We start from the raw sequence: 13276 nt of genomic DNA on the forward strand, positions 1-13276 counted from the left end.
CTTATTTTCTATCCATGAAAACTTTGCTTTTGTGTATTACACAGTGAGTCCTGTAATTGCTTACACAAACCCTTACTTGGACGTAGTGGAGGGGTCAGAGGTCGACCTCAGTTGTGTGATCATTCAGGGAAACCCTAGTCCAACTGTCCACTGGCAGAAAGATTCCAAGGTGCGAAATTCAGTTATTAACAGGTCGCTATCTTTAGGATTAAAACACTGTATACATGCTTATTCTAACGAATGTTTTCTTTTAGCATTTTCTGCAGAGAAGCAAGAACACTTATTTGTGGTTGCTCTAAAATATAAAAACTTATATTCATAAAACTTCATAGTTATTTCGGATTTCAAACATTTCGGTTGAGCATCACTGAAGAGACATTATTTGTCGAAATGTGCATCTGGTGCATCAAAATTGGTACCGTATAAGTTTTACATTATGACCCCTGGGTCGAGGCCTCTGCTGGTGGACTGTTAGTCCCCGAGGGTCTCTACAGCCCAGTAGCTAAGTACTTCGTTACTAGCTTGAAAATACGGATGTATATTTAATTGCTGTTATAAAATTCTGAAATTCATTTCAAAATTAAGGATTATCTCCCTCATGCATAGCTCTTATCCTTGGACGAATTTGGCTCCACTTTTTCGGCACGCTGGTTTTGGCTATATCTAGCTCTAAAACTTCATAGTTATTTCGGATTTCAAACATTTCGGTTGAGCATCACTGAAGAGACATTATTTGTCGAAATGCGCATCTGGTGCATCAAAATTGGTACCGTATAAGTTTTACATTATGACCCCTGGGTCGAGGCCTCTGCTGGCGGACTGTTAGTCCCCGAGGGTCTCTACAGCCCAGTAGCTAAGTACTTCGTTACTAGCTTGAAAATACGGATGTATATTTAATTGCTGTTATAAAATTTAGAAATTCATTTCAAAATTAAGGATTATCTCCCTCATGCATAGCTCTTATCCTTGGACGAATTTGGCTCCACTTTTTCGGCACGCTGGTTTTGGCTATATCTAGCTCTAAAACTTCATAGTTATTTCGGATTTCAAATATTTCGGTTGAGCATCACTGAAGAGACATTATTTGTCGAAATGCGCATCTGGTGCATCAAAATTGGTACCGTATAAGTTTTACATTCATTCTATGTGAGAAGAAAAAATCTCTCGCTGTGACCTTCAATTCGACTTTTAGATATATCGATGACGTTTTGTCTATTAACAATGATAGCTTTCATTCATATGTCGATTTGATATATCCCTGTGAGCTCGAAATAAAGGACACCACAGAGTCGTCCACTTCTGCTTCATACTTAGATATTTTATTGAAAGTAGACATTAACGGCAAACTGACAACTCAACTGTATGACAAACGGGATGAGTTCAGCTTCTCCATCGTCAACTTCCCACATTTATGTAGCAATATTCCATTATCACCTGCATATGGTGTTTATATATCTCAACTGATTCGATATGCAAGAGCTTGTTCTGGGTATAGTCAGTTTTTAAATCGAAGTAAGCTACTGACAAACAAGTTGATGGTACAGGGATTTCAACAGTCTCGATTGAAGTCAGCATTTCGCAAATTCTATGGTCGTTATAACGATCTAGTTCGTCAATACAACCTCGCATTGGGTCAAATGCTGTCTGACGCGTTCTTGGCACACTGATTTGACTGCGGATAACTCCGTTTACCTGATCAGGATATGGGGCTCACAGTGGGTGTGACCGGTCAACAGGGGATGCTTACTCCTCCTAGGCACCTGATCCCACCTCTGGTGTGTCCAGGGGTCCGTGTTTGCCCAACTATCTATTTTGTATTGCTTGTAGGAGTTATGAGATTGATCACTGTTCGTTATCTTCACCTTGCATTCATCCAATATCATACGAAGAAAAGGCGCTAAATCTGATCTCTCTCTCTGATTGCCCCAAATTTGTAAATATGGTAAAATGAGTAAGCTCTAAATAACCCGAGTTTCAAAGAAAAAGAACCAAAGAGAACTTACCTTTGTTGTAAGACTGATTATGACATAAAAACTTGTGGAAGGTGTCTCCCAATCACTACATCTGAAAGAGGAATAAATGATGTCAATTTTGTTACGTGATCCTCAAGAATTCCAGTTAGGTTGGACACATCTCTAATTTGTACTGGAAATATATTAGCACCAACACATTTATATCACCCTTTACTGTCTACATGTGTTGTGCAGATAGTTGATGTTGCAGGTTATGTATTTTTCAGGTATTAAAGAACAGTGATCATGTGACTGTAACTAAACCAGGGGAGATCACCATTAGAAACGTTCAGAAGTCACACCAGGGAGATTTTGTGTGTGTAGCATCAAACGTCGGTGGAAACTCCACATACATTGTGTCTGTCAACGTCCAAGGTAAACATATTATGTCTAAAATCATCGAAGGTAAACATACATCGTGTCAGTAAATGTCCAAGGTAAACATATATTGTGTCTGTAAATGTCCAAGGTAAACATATATTGTGTCTGTAAATGTCCAAGGTAAACATACATTATTTCTGTAAATGTCCAAGGTAAACATATATTGTGTCTGTAAATGTCCAAGGTAAACATGCATTGTGTCTGTAAATGTCCAAGGTAATCATATATTGTGTCTGTAAATGTCCAAGGTAAACATATATTGTGTCTGTAAATGTCCAAGGTAAACATATATTGTGTCTGTAAATGTCCAAGGTAAACATATATTGTGTCTGTAAATGTCCAAGGTAAACATACATTATTTCTGTAAATGTCCAAGGTAAACATATATTGTGTCTGTAAATGTCCAAGGTAAACATGCATTGTGTCTGTAAATGTCCAAGGTAAACATACATTATTTCTGTAAATGTCCAAGGTAAACATATATCGTGTCTGTAAATGTCCAAGGTAAACATACATTATTTCTGTAAATGTCCAAGGTAAACATATATTGTGTCTGTAAATGTCCAAGGTAAATATGCATTGTGTCTATAAATGTCCAAGGTAAACATATATTGTGTCTGTAAATGTCCAAGGTAAACATGCATTGTGTCTGTAAATGTCCAAGGTAAACATATATTGTGTCTGTAAACATACCGTATGTTTATAAACACCCACGGTAAACATATGTCTGTAATCTCCCAAAATAAACATACGTTATGTCTGTAAATATCGAAGAAAGTATGCACACTGGAAATATCCAAGATAAAAGCTGTACACTCTAAATATCCAAGATAAACTCTGTACACTATAAATATCCAAGACAGTCTGTACACTGCATGTAAAAATCCAAGACAGTCTGCACACTGTAAATATCCAAGACAGTCTGTATGCTGTAAATATCCAAGACAGTCTGCACACTGTAAATATCCAAAACAGTATGTATGTTGTAAATATCCAAGACAATATGTATGCTGTAAATATCCAAGACAGTATGTATGCTGTAAATATCCAAGATAAAAGCTGTATACTGTAAATATCCAAGACAGTCTGTATGCTGTAAATATCAAGACAGTCTGCACACTGTAAATATCCAAGACAGTCTGTATGTTGTAAATATCCAAGACAGTTTGTATACTGTAAATATCCAAGACAGTTTGTATACTGTAAATATCCAAGATAAAAGCTGTATACTGTAAATTTCCAAGATAAATATGTATACTGTGTCTAGTTGGTTTAAAAAAAAGAATAGCATTCAATGTTGGATGACTTTATGGATTGGTGTTTAATGTCATTTGTGTAATATGATAAATGAAAGGGAGGCTGTGTTTTTGTGACTTTATCACAAGGAAATATGGAGTTGCAGTTACGATTATGTATTGGATACTATGATGTTATTTATAAAATTGGAGGGTGTCATGCTACCAACCATAAAAAAGACCTTACCCGGAAGAAAGTTTGGCTTAATCTGGTATAGCCCACTTTATACAGAACGGTTTGTTATTTGACAGTACCTCCACGTCACACCTTTCACACAGACCAGGACGGCCAGAGTAACTTCACTATGATAGAGGGGGAGGGTATAGTTCTGCCCTGTAGTGTAGAGGGTGATCCACGCCCCACCATCGCCTGGTATAAGGATGAGAGCCCTATCTCCCTAACCGACTACCACTACTTCATCCGAGAGGATGGGAGCTTGGAAATCTTCAGTGCCGACCCACAGGACACAGGGGCTTACAGGTGTACCGCCAGCAACGTGGCTGGGGAAATTGATAAATCTGTGAACCTCTACGTTCAAGGTAAACATGAACTCAAAAAATGTCATCACGACTTTCCTGACTCCCTAACAATGACTATATTTGTTTACTATAATTTATAATTTTGTTCCTTTAAATGTTTTACTACAGAGGAAAATGTGCCTCATGTGAATTTCATGTGAATTACCATTCACGTGAAATGCAAGTGAACCTTTCACGTGGATTTCACATGAAAAGTAATTCACATGAAATTCATATGAAATTATTCACTTGAATTTCTCGTGATAAGTAATTGACATGAAGTTCATGTGAAAATATTGAAATAAATTGCACGTGATAAGTAATTGACATGAAATTCATGTGAGGCACATTTGCGTGTACATAGAGAAAAGCTTTGATACTTTGATTTACTAAAATAGTTAGAATGTTGATATTATAATATACTGCAGTAAAACTTGGACACTGTGTTGCTATCAGGGAAACTTTAATATGATTTGCTAAAATAACAATACTTAGAACTTCAATGATATAGTAACAAAATGTAACTTTTATGAAATGATACAGAAACAAATTGATTTTCTGTAGCAAAAATTTCAAGACTTTGATTTACAATGATTAAATTTTGATAGAGTCTACTAAATGTATAGTTAAATAGTAAAACCTTCAATATTTTGATTTACTACAAATTTAATATTTTAGATAATTAATCTCAGTAGAATAATATTTTAACGAAATCAAGATTAAAAACGTTGATCACTGTTCGTTACCTTCAGCTTATCATACCTTGGTTTACTATAGTAAAATCTTTGATCATGGAGCGCCAAATTAACATAAACTCAAACAATGGAAGATATCTTTAATTATTTCAAGATATTATCAATTCATCTGATGCGCGCAATTACAATTCAATTAAAGTTTGCTTCAAATAAATAATTATATTTTCAATTTTGAATTATTGCACACTTAAATTGAAAAGTTGATAGCATTAATTATTTTGCTGAATTGAAAAGCTCTATAATTGAATTGTTGTTCTCCTCAAATGAATTGATGATACCAATATTTGATATGATGCACGCAATTGCAAAGAGCTTCAATTGAAAAGTACGGCGGCGTAGAAAGGCCATGTAAAAAATATATTATTCGCTCAGACGAATTAGCAATTTTTTCGGACGAAATAAGAATTCGTTCGGACGAATTAACAATTCATTCGGACGAATTAGCAATTCGTTCGGACGAATTAGCTATTTGTTCGGAGAAATTAGTAATTCGTTCGGACGAATTAGCAATTTGTTCGGACGAAATAGAAATTCGTTCGGACAAATTAGCAATTCGTTCGGACGAATTAGCTATTTGTTCGGACAGATTAGTAATTCGTTCGGACGAATTAGCTATTTGTTCTGACAAATAAGTAATTCGTTCGGAAGAATTAGCTATTTGTTCGGACGAAAAAGAAATTCGTTCGAACGAATAAGTAAATTTGTTCGGGCAAATTAGTAATTTGTTCGGACGAGTTAGCAATTTGTTCGGACGAATTTGTTATTAGATATAAGGCAACGCCAATGCCGTAGTTAACCATCGTAAAGTGTAGGTAGGGGAGCACAAAACTTAAAATGGGGCACATGCTAAAATGGGATTCAATTCCAAAATTTTCCATATAAACATCATGAAGATGGCGACGGTAAATACGGTAAACTACATAAGCACCCCCAACCCCTGAAATAACAAGCTAAAAATGGTGGGATTCCCTACACCTTGCTCAGTCTTAAAGGTTCCCCTCCCCGGGCAAAAGTATATTAATTGAAAATTTTCTGTACAACGGAGTATAACACATTAAATAAGGAAATCATTTTTTGTATAGGACGACAATAATGTAATTATGCGCCAATCAGAGCATATCAAAGTTTTGTCAACGCAAATCTGGATATCCAAATTTTATAACAATTTTATGGTATACTAGTAGGCCTACCTTTCTTTATAGCAAATAACAATTTTGGAACAGAAATTTCTAACTCTAGAATCAAGGAGGGATGTTATCAAACAACATTTATTATAAAGATGAGGATCTCGTTTGGGATCCCAGAAGTGTAAGGAGGGGGCACAAACATACTCTTGTCCCCAACCCCTACTTTTGAAAGTGTTAAGGGGACACGAGCAGGCGCGTAGCATCATTTTTGAAAGGGGAAGCTGGGGGCCAGCCAAAAAGGAGGGGGGGGGGGGGTCAGCCGGACCAAAAAGAATTTTAACATGCAACAAAAGAAAAGGGAAGATTTAAAAAAACAAAACCTGTTGCTACGTCCCTGACAAGTATCCGCTGCCAACCCTCCTTACAAGCTAAAAGATATCTGTATATGTATGTATACCTACATGTATCTACAGAGCTCTCTATAAAAATACGATGAAAATGTCCCTGAAATTCAACATATATCATTTTGTCCTATAGAAAAACTTTTTTGTCCGAACAAAGAAGTTTTTTGTTCGGACAACAACAAAAGATCGTTCGAGCAAACACAATTTTTTGTCCGAACAAAAAACTTTTTCGTTCGGACGAATTGCTGTTTATGACTGTTATCCGGATGTTTGATCAATGCGCCGAACAATGGCGGAGAGTAATCGTGGTGATGGTGTAGCATAGAATTGTCACGGATTTTTTAATTGAAAGAGGATACAGCCAAGAATATATATATGAAAGAAGTTGAGGTGTGGAAGCCGCCTTAAGGTTCCCATTATATTCAGGGCAAAACCCTAGTGGGGGCCCAGGAAGCGAAGGCCCCGGAAGCTCTCGAGTTCTGATGCGTATAGAAAGAAGTCTAGCCGTATAATAAAAATTAACTTTGGAAATTTTAAGGGGGGAGGCTTGTCAAAGAATTAATAATCTACAAAAACTACTTTTATGAGGATGTTACAAAATTTATTGATTTCTACAATAATTAAAGGACAATTATTATAAACTTAGCAAAGGTTTCCAAATGCGTAAAAAGATACAGGAAATGCTAACTACTTTTTTTTAAAAGTCAAAAACAGAGAGTAAAAAATAAAAGGCGAGGGTTGAAAGTGCGAGGTCCCTTCGCATTCTCGACGCTTGCCTATTATTTTTACTCTCTATTTATTTTTAATATAAATTTTTGATTTACATCTTGCAATCTCGCGATCTCTACTTTCGTGTTTTAAACGCTTGATGTGCAATACAATATTGTCGCAGTTACACTGTCATCCGGATGTTGCAGGTTGTTCTCTTCCATTAAAACATAGCATAGTTCAAATACATCTCCGTCGCATGAGTAGGACCCTTTGAAGGTACACTCCTCTTTGCATTTCTCCATCGATACGGGGCATACATGGTGTTCTGCTTTGTACGGATGGAACAGTCTGTAAATTGTAATAGGTCTACCGTTTGCAGCGATTTGGTGTGGATTTTTAAACATTCTATGAGTGTTCCAAAGATGAATTACTTCATTTAGTTCCTCCTAAAACAATAGTGATGTTCATAATTATCAATGGCGTAGTCACACAAGAAAACGTTGGGGGGGGGGGGCACAACCTACAAAAGTTAATACAAAAAAGAAAATATACTGCAAAACCTAACGTCCAAACCGTCAAAATCCTAAATTGTGGGAGAGGGAGGTTAGTCGTGGTGGTGCTCTTGCCTACCCCCCATCCCCCACCCCCCCCCCCACACGTTTTAGAGTGGAGGGGTCACGAGTCTCCTCTGCCTGCCACCCCCGACCTCTTCTATGCAATGATGAAACCAATCCAGCCCCATACAAGTTCAAATTACACGCAGCGTTGGTCTGTTGCCTGTCTGTTCATTTTTCACATTTAAGTCAAGATCCAGTTTTACCCACACAGGACAGCATTAGTTTTAGGTGAATGGAGTTTAGGTTTGTTAAATGAGGGAATAAACTTCTTTCCAAGAGAAAATAAAAACAAAAATGTTTACAAGTAATTTTCAATAGTCTTTAACAAACAATATAAAATAACTTATAAACAAAAGTATTCTATTCAAATCAGGTCGTTGCCTTCTGAAATTAGGAGTTCACCATGTTTTTATTTTTATACCCCCGTCGTCAGATTATGTTATGGCGCTGTCTGGCTCACTGGCTGTCCATCGGAGGTAATGTTTTCCGGATTTTTTTTCTATAACGGATGCATGTACGGCTTTGAAAGGTCACAATTTCTCTTTCAAGAAGCGTAAGAGTGAGTTTGCATTTCAGCTGGATTGGTGCACCTTGACCTACTTTAGGACTATAAGTATGTTAAACAGTTTTCTGGACTTTTCTTCGTTGCGGATACAGATATTGCCCTGAAATTTAGTCATAAGCTTCCTCTCAGAGGAATACAAGTTCAGTTTGCATTTCAACTGGATTGGTCCGTCCGTCCGTCCATGACCTATGTTAGAACTAAAAGTAGGTCAAACAGTTTTCTGGACTTTTTTCAATATGGATGCAGATATTGCCCTGAAATTTAGTCACAAGCTTCCTCTCGGAGGAATATAAGTTCAGTTAGTATTTCAGCTAGATTGGTGCACCATGACCTATTTTGGAGGTAGAGGTAGGTCAAACAGTTTTCTATATGGATACAGATATTGCCCTGAACTTTTGTCACAATCTCCCTCTCAGAGAAATACATAATCAGTTCACATTTCAACTTAATTGATGCACCATGGCTTGCTTTAGGGCTAAAAAGTAGGTCAAATAGTTTTCTGGAATTTTCCTCATCATAGATACAGATATTGCACTGACATTTTGTCACAACCTCCCTCTCAGAGAAATACATAATCAGTTCACTTGTCAGGTAAATGGGTGCACTTAGACCTACTTTAAGGCTTTTACAGGTTGAATTTCACTGTCCGACGGGCGTATGTTGTACCGTTTGCGGTACTCTTGTTACATGAATGGAATCAAGTGTGGAATTGGTGTTTTACTTTATTGTGAAAGACTAGCCGAAACGTTTGAACAAAGTTCAAGGAGTAAATATTTGTCGAGAAAATCGCCAGTAAATTTATCTTCGTTTTTTAATTCCTGAAAATGAAATATCCAGAACTGCGCGTTGTGACTTCTCAAATATGACCACCAGTCCTCTATCCTCTGATTATGGTTACTTGAACCATACAAAAAACATCGATTAGAGAACTCATCCTGATGTTCATATCATAAAACATTCTGCATATTTTCAACATGACACGTCTGACATGAACTAACTTGCTATTGCAGCAGTGTCACTATTTGTTGTAAACGCCTCCAGCCAAATCACGTATCTAGAGTACCTATCAATGCATCCATTACTGCATACAGATACCAAAGGGTTTTAGTGTGTCGTAAGAGTCTATATGTCACATGAAGTCCGGACCAGGATTTGTATAAACACGCCGTCTTAGTCTCCTTCTACTACGAAGTTGAACACCTATAACGGATCAATTTTCTGAAGCAGAAGTCGAACAGTTTCTTGTTTCACGGTATACCCGGACTTTATACATTGAAGATGCATTAATTTATATCTACGAAGTTTGTTTGATGTCTCCATTTTTCTTTCAATGAATAAAGCCACTGAAAGAAAATCAGAATATTGCTTTCTTCTAAACAGTTGAGCGGAAGAAAGGACTCTTTTAAGCGTTCTCTTGCTTATCACAATGTTATTAAACTCTGCCAAATAATGTAAAATTTCACCTTGATTCAATCCAAGAGAATGGTAGAGCTGTGCCTTTTCCAGTAACTCCATCTTTATCTTATGATTCTTTCATATTTTCAACACAAGAGTTCTAATTACTATTTCGTCGGAACGAATTCTAATTCGTCCGAACAAATTGATAATTCGTCCGAACGAATTTCTATTCCATCCGAACAAATTGCTTATTCGTCCGAACGAATTACTAATTCGTCCGAACAAATAACTAATTTGTCCGAACAAATTGCTAATTCGTCCGACCAAATTATTTATTCGTCCGAACAAATAACTTATTCATCCGAACAAATAACTTATTTGTCCGAACAAATTGCTAATTCGTCCGAACGAATAGCTAATTCGTCCGAACAAATTGCTAATTGGTTCGAACGAATTGCTAGTTCGTCCGAACGAATAATATTTTTATATGGCCTTTCTACGCCGCCGTAGAAAAGAACATTAATTTAATTAATGTGCGCATCAATTTATTTAATGCTTGCAATGGTTTGATTATTGCTCTCTTCAAATAAATTGTAGTGCACATCAATTCAATTATTGCGCACAGTAATTGAATTCTTGCTCTCTTCAATTGAATTAATAATATCATTAATTCAATTGATGCGTGCAATATATAATTAGAGAGATCTTCAATTCAATTGAATTAATGATCTCTTTTATTGAATTGTTGCTCTCTTTAAAAGAATTGATGCACACATTTTAAATTCCTATATAAAAGCATTGTAAATGATTAAAGATGCCTTCAATTCAATCAGATAGATTATAACATCATTGATAACGAGGTCCAAATGCAATTTTGCGAGCATTAATTGCACGTACCACATTGATGTGTACATCCATAGAATTGATGAGAGCAATAATTGGATTGAAGATATCTTCAATTATTTGAGTTTATGTTAATTTGGTGCCCCACAGTTGATAAATAGTTAACATAGTAAACATTTGTTACTTTCATTTCATACAGTAAAGTTGTAATGATACTTTAATTTATCATGCTACTGTAGTAATCATTATATACATGCATTTTATTGTTAGTTAAGGACCAAACAAATAGTGTAATTGTGCCTATGTTAATCTATTCGGCAAGATGTATTGCTTAGGTTAAAGTTTTTAAAATGACTAATTTTACCATATTTTGAAGAAAAAGACTGAATGTTTTGTATACAATTCTGGAGTAATGTGGATTCCAAGATATATGTGGCGGATCCATTAAGTATATAGACATGATTTCTGATCTGGTCTTTTTACTGTTAACTGCTCTTTATATCAGTACCCCCAGTGATTGATGGTGAAGAAACAGAACAATTCACAGTCACTACAGGGGAGACAATCGTCCTACCTTGCGCTGTGAAAGGAAAACCACAACCTGAGATCTTCTGGAGAAAGAACTTTGTCCGATTCTCCCCAGACTCCTCCGAGCGCTTCGTGTTTAGCGACATCGGCCTGTCGATCTTCAATGTCGAAATCTCGGACAGGGCTATCTATGAGTGTGTGGCTAGCAATGTAGCAGGGGAGACAACTAAGATTATTACGCTTATTGTTCAGAGTAAGACCTTATGAAGAGATTAGAATAAAGAAATTGGTGTATCTTATATTTCAGTCTTAAATTGAAGAACAAACTGTAATCTGTGGTTTGCTATTAGAAATGAATTGAATGAAAATCACAGTAGCATTTATCATGTTTTGAATTCTGTCTTAAGTCTGACTTTTTGATAATGATTTATCAAATAGGAATCAATACCACTGGCAATCTTGGATAACTTTATTTTCTAAACTGTTGAAATTTTCAAATCCTTAAGCTTGTACTCAGAAATATTGTGGTCCTCTAATTTTATCCCCCACATAAATTAACATTAATTTTATATTTTTTTTTTATGATGGGGACTTTTTCTCATGACGCTAGTCATTCATATTTATTTCATACTCATCGAAATCATAACTGGTTTTATATAGTAAAAAAGCCTTTCCAGGGAAATCATTGAAAATATCTCTGAAATCTACTTCCTGCGAAAAATATGGCATTTTATTTCAGTCCCTCCCACTATCAGCTCCGAAGGGGAACAAGATATGATCGTAATGGAAGGAAAGTCAGCATTTCTTAACTGTGACACACAAGGAGACCCTGAACCTGAAATCACATGGAAAAAGGATGGCGTCATCTTAGACCCCACCAGTGACCTCGATATTGACTTGACCCCATTTGGATCCTTACAGTTCAGCTCTGTAAAGCTTAGGGATGATGGGAGATATGTGTGTATTGCCACGAATCCTGCAGGATCAGCAGTAAAGGACTTCACCCTGATTGTACACGGTATGGACAGGGAATTTGACAGCGTAGGGAATTCATTGGAATTAAATGCAAACTATATTGAGGAAAACAAATCATCGATAGTTGAAATCAATCATAGACACTAAATATATAAATTTCGGGAAACTATGTCTGGAAACTTTATTTGAGGATTTGAATTTTATTATGTCATTGTATTCCAATAGAAATAATAAGGTTCAGCGTAAGTGTATGAATATACTTTTTAACATCAATAAAGCCTATCCAAAATACGGAATCTCATGAATTTCTATTATGTATATCTTTGATTATCATCTGTTCTTTTAAAACTCTGTCGATTTGAATTTGTCTGATTCTTAATATTCGTTTCCTATCCGAACTAAACATACATGTAGAACTTGAATATCGTTTTAAAGAGGTATAAAACTAGATCTCTGAATGTCGATACATCAGAAAATAAATCTTAAAACTGTTCATCGTTATTCAATAAACCGTTCTTTACATATCATGTAGATCCACCATTTTTCCCACCGTTTGTTACCAACCACACCCAAGTGATAGAAAACAACCCCGTGACAATCCCTTGCCCCGCGGTAGGAACCCCACCCCCTGTAATCATCTGGTATAAAGATGACATTCTGCTGACTGGGGATGAGAGCGGAGTTACCTTCCTTGATGATGGATCCCTGGAGCTGTACAACACTGATGCCCAGGACACCGCGAGTTACAAATGTGTGGCTAGCAATGCAGCGGGAGAAATTGAGCACTCAGTCGACCTCCACGTACTCAGTAATGCTCCACATCTTGCAAGTTATCACTTTATAAATGTACTTGGTCCTGTTTAGCTTATTGCATATTACTCTAACATAAACTATCACACCAATGTACTCAGATATGTCTTGTCTCTCACGAAAGATCACTCTTAATGTCACATTCAGATACGCATGTAAGTCTAGTCTTTCCGAAAATATAACTGCAAATGTCGCATTCTGTGAACTCAACAATATACAGTATCTCACATATTATCATTTTAGAACCTCAAACACTCCATGTACTCAATTTTGCTTATAATCTCTCAAATCACCATTCCGATATGTCACACTCCATGGACTCAGTTATGTTTTTAT

At 36.3% G+C, this 13276-nt stretch overlaps 1 protein-coding gene across 2 annotated transcripts in view; it reads left to right on the forward strand.

Annotated features, from left to right (window-relative positions):
- The window catches only part of LOC125678491 (hemicentin-1-like), a 93215-nt gene that overhangs the window by 25178 nt on the left and 54761 nt on the right, over nt 1-13276 (forward strand). For both annotated transcript variants that reach the window (XM_048916978.2, XM_048916979.2), the window contains exons 16-21: nt 45-169; nt 2240-2387; nt 3941-4228; nt 11133-11408; nt 11895-12173; nt 12663-12938. In XM_048916978.2, coding sequence (XP_048772935.2) covers nt 45-169; nt 2240-2387; nt 3941-4228; nt 11133-11408; nt 11895-12173; nt 12663-12938 — 1392 coding nt within the window. The remainder of the gene's footprint in view (nt 1-44; nt 170-2239; nt 2388-3940; nt 4229-11132; nt 11409-11894; nt 12174-12662; nt 12939-13276) is intronic.

The sequence above is a fragment of the Ostrea edulis genome, chromosome 2 (assembly GCF_947568905.1).
Source record: "Ostrea edulis chromosome 2, xbOstEdul1.1, whole genome shotgun sequence".
In the NCBI taxonomy this organism is placed as follows: domain Eukaryota; kingdom Metazoa; phylum Mollusca; class Bivalvia; order Ostreida; family Ostreidae; genus Ostrea; species Ostrea edulis.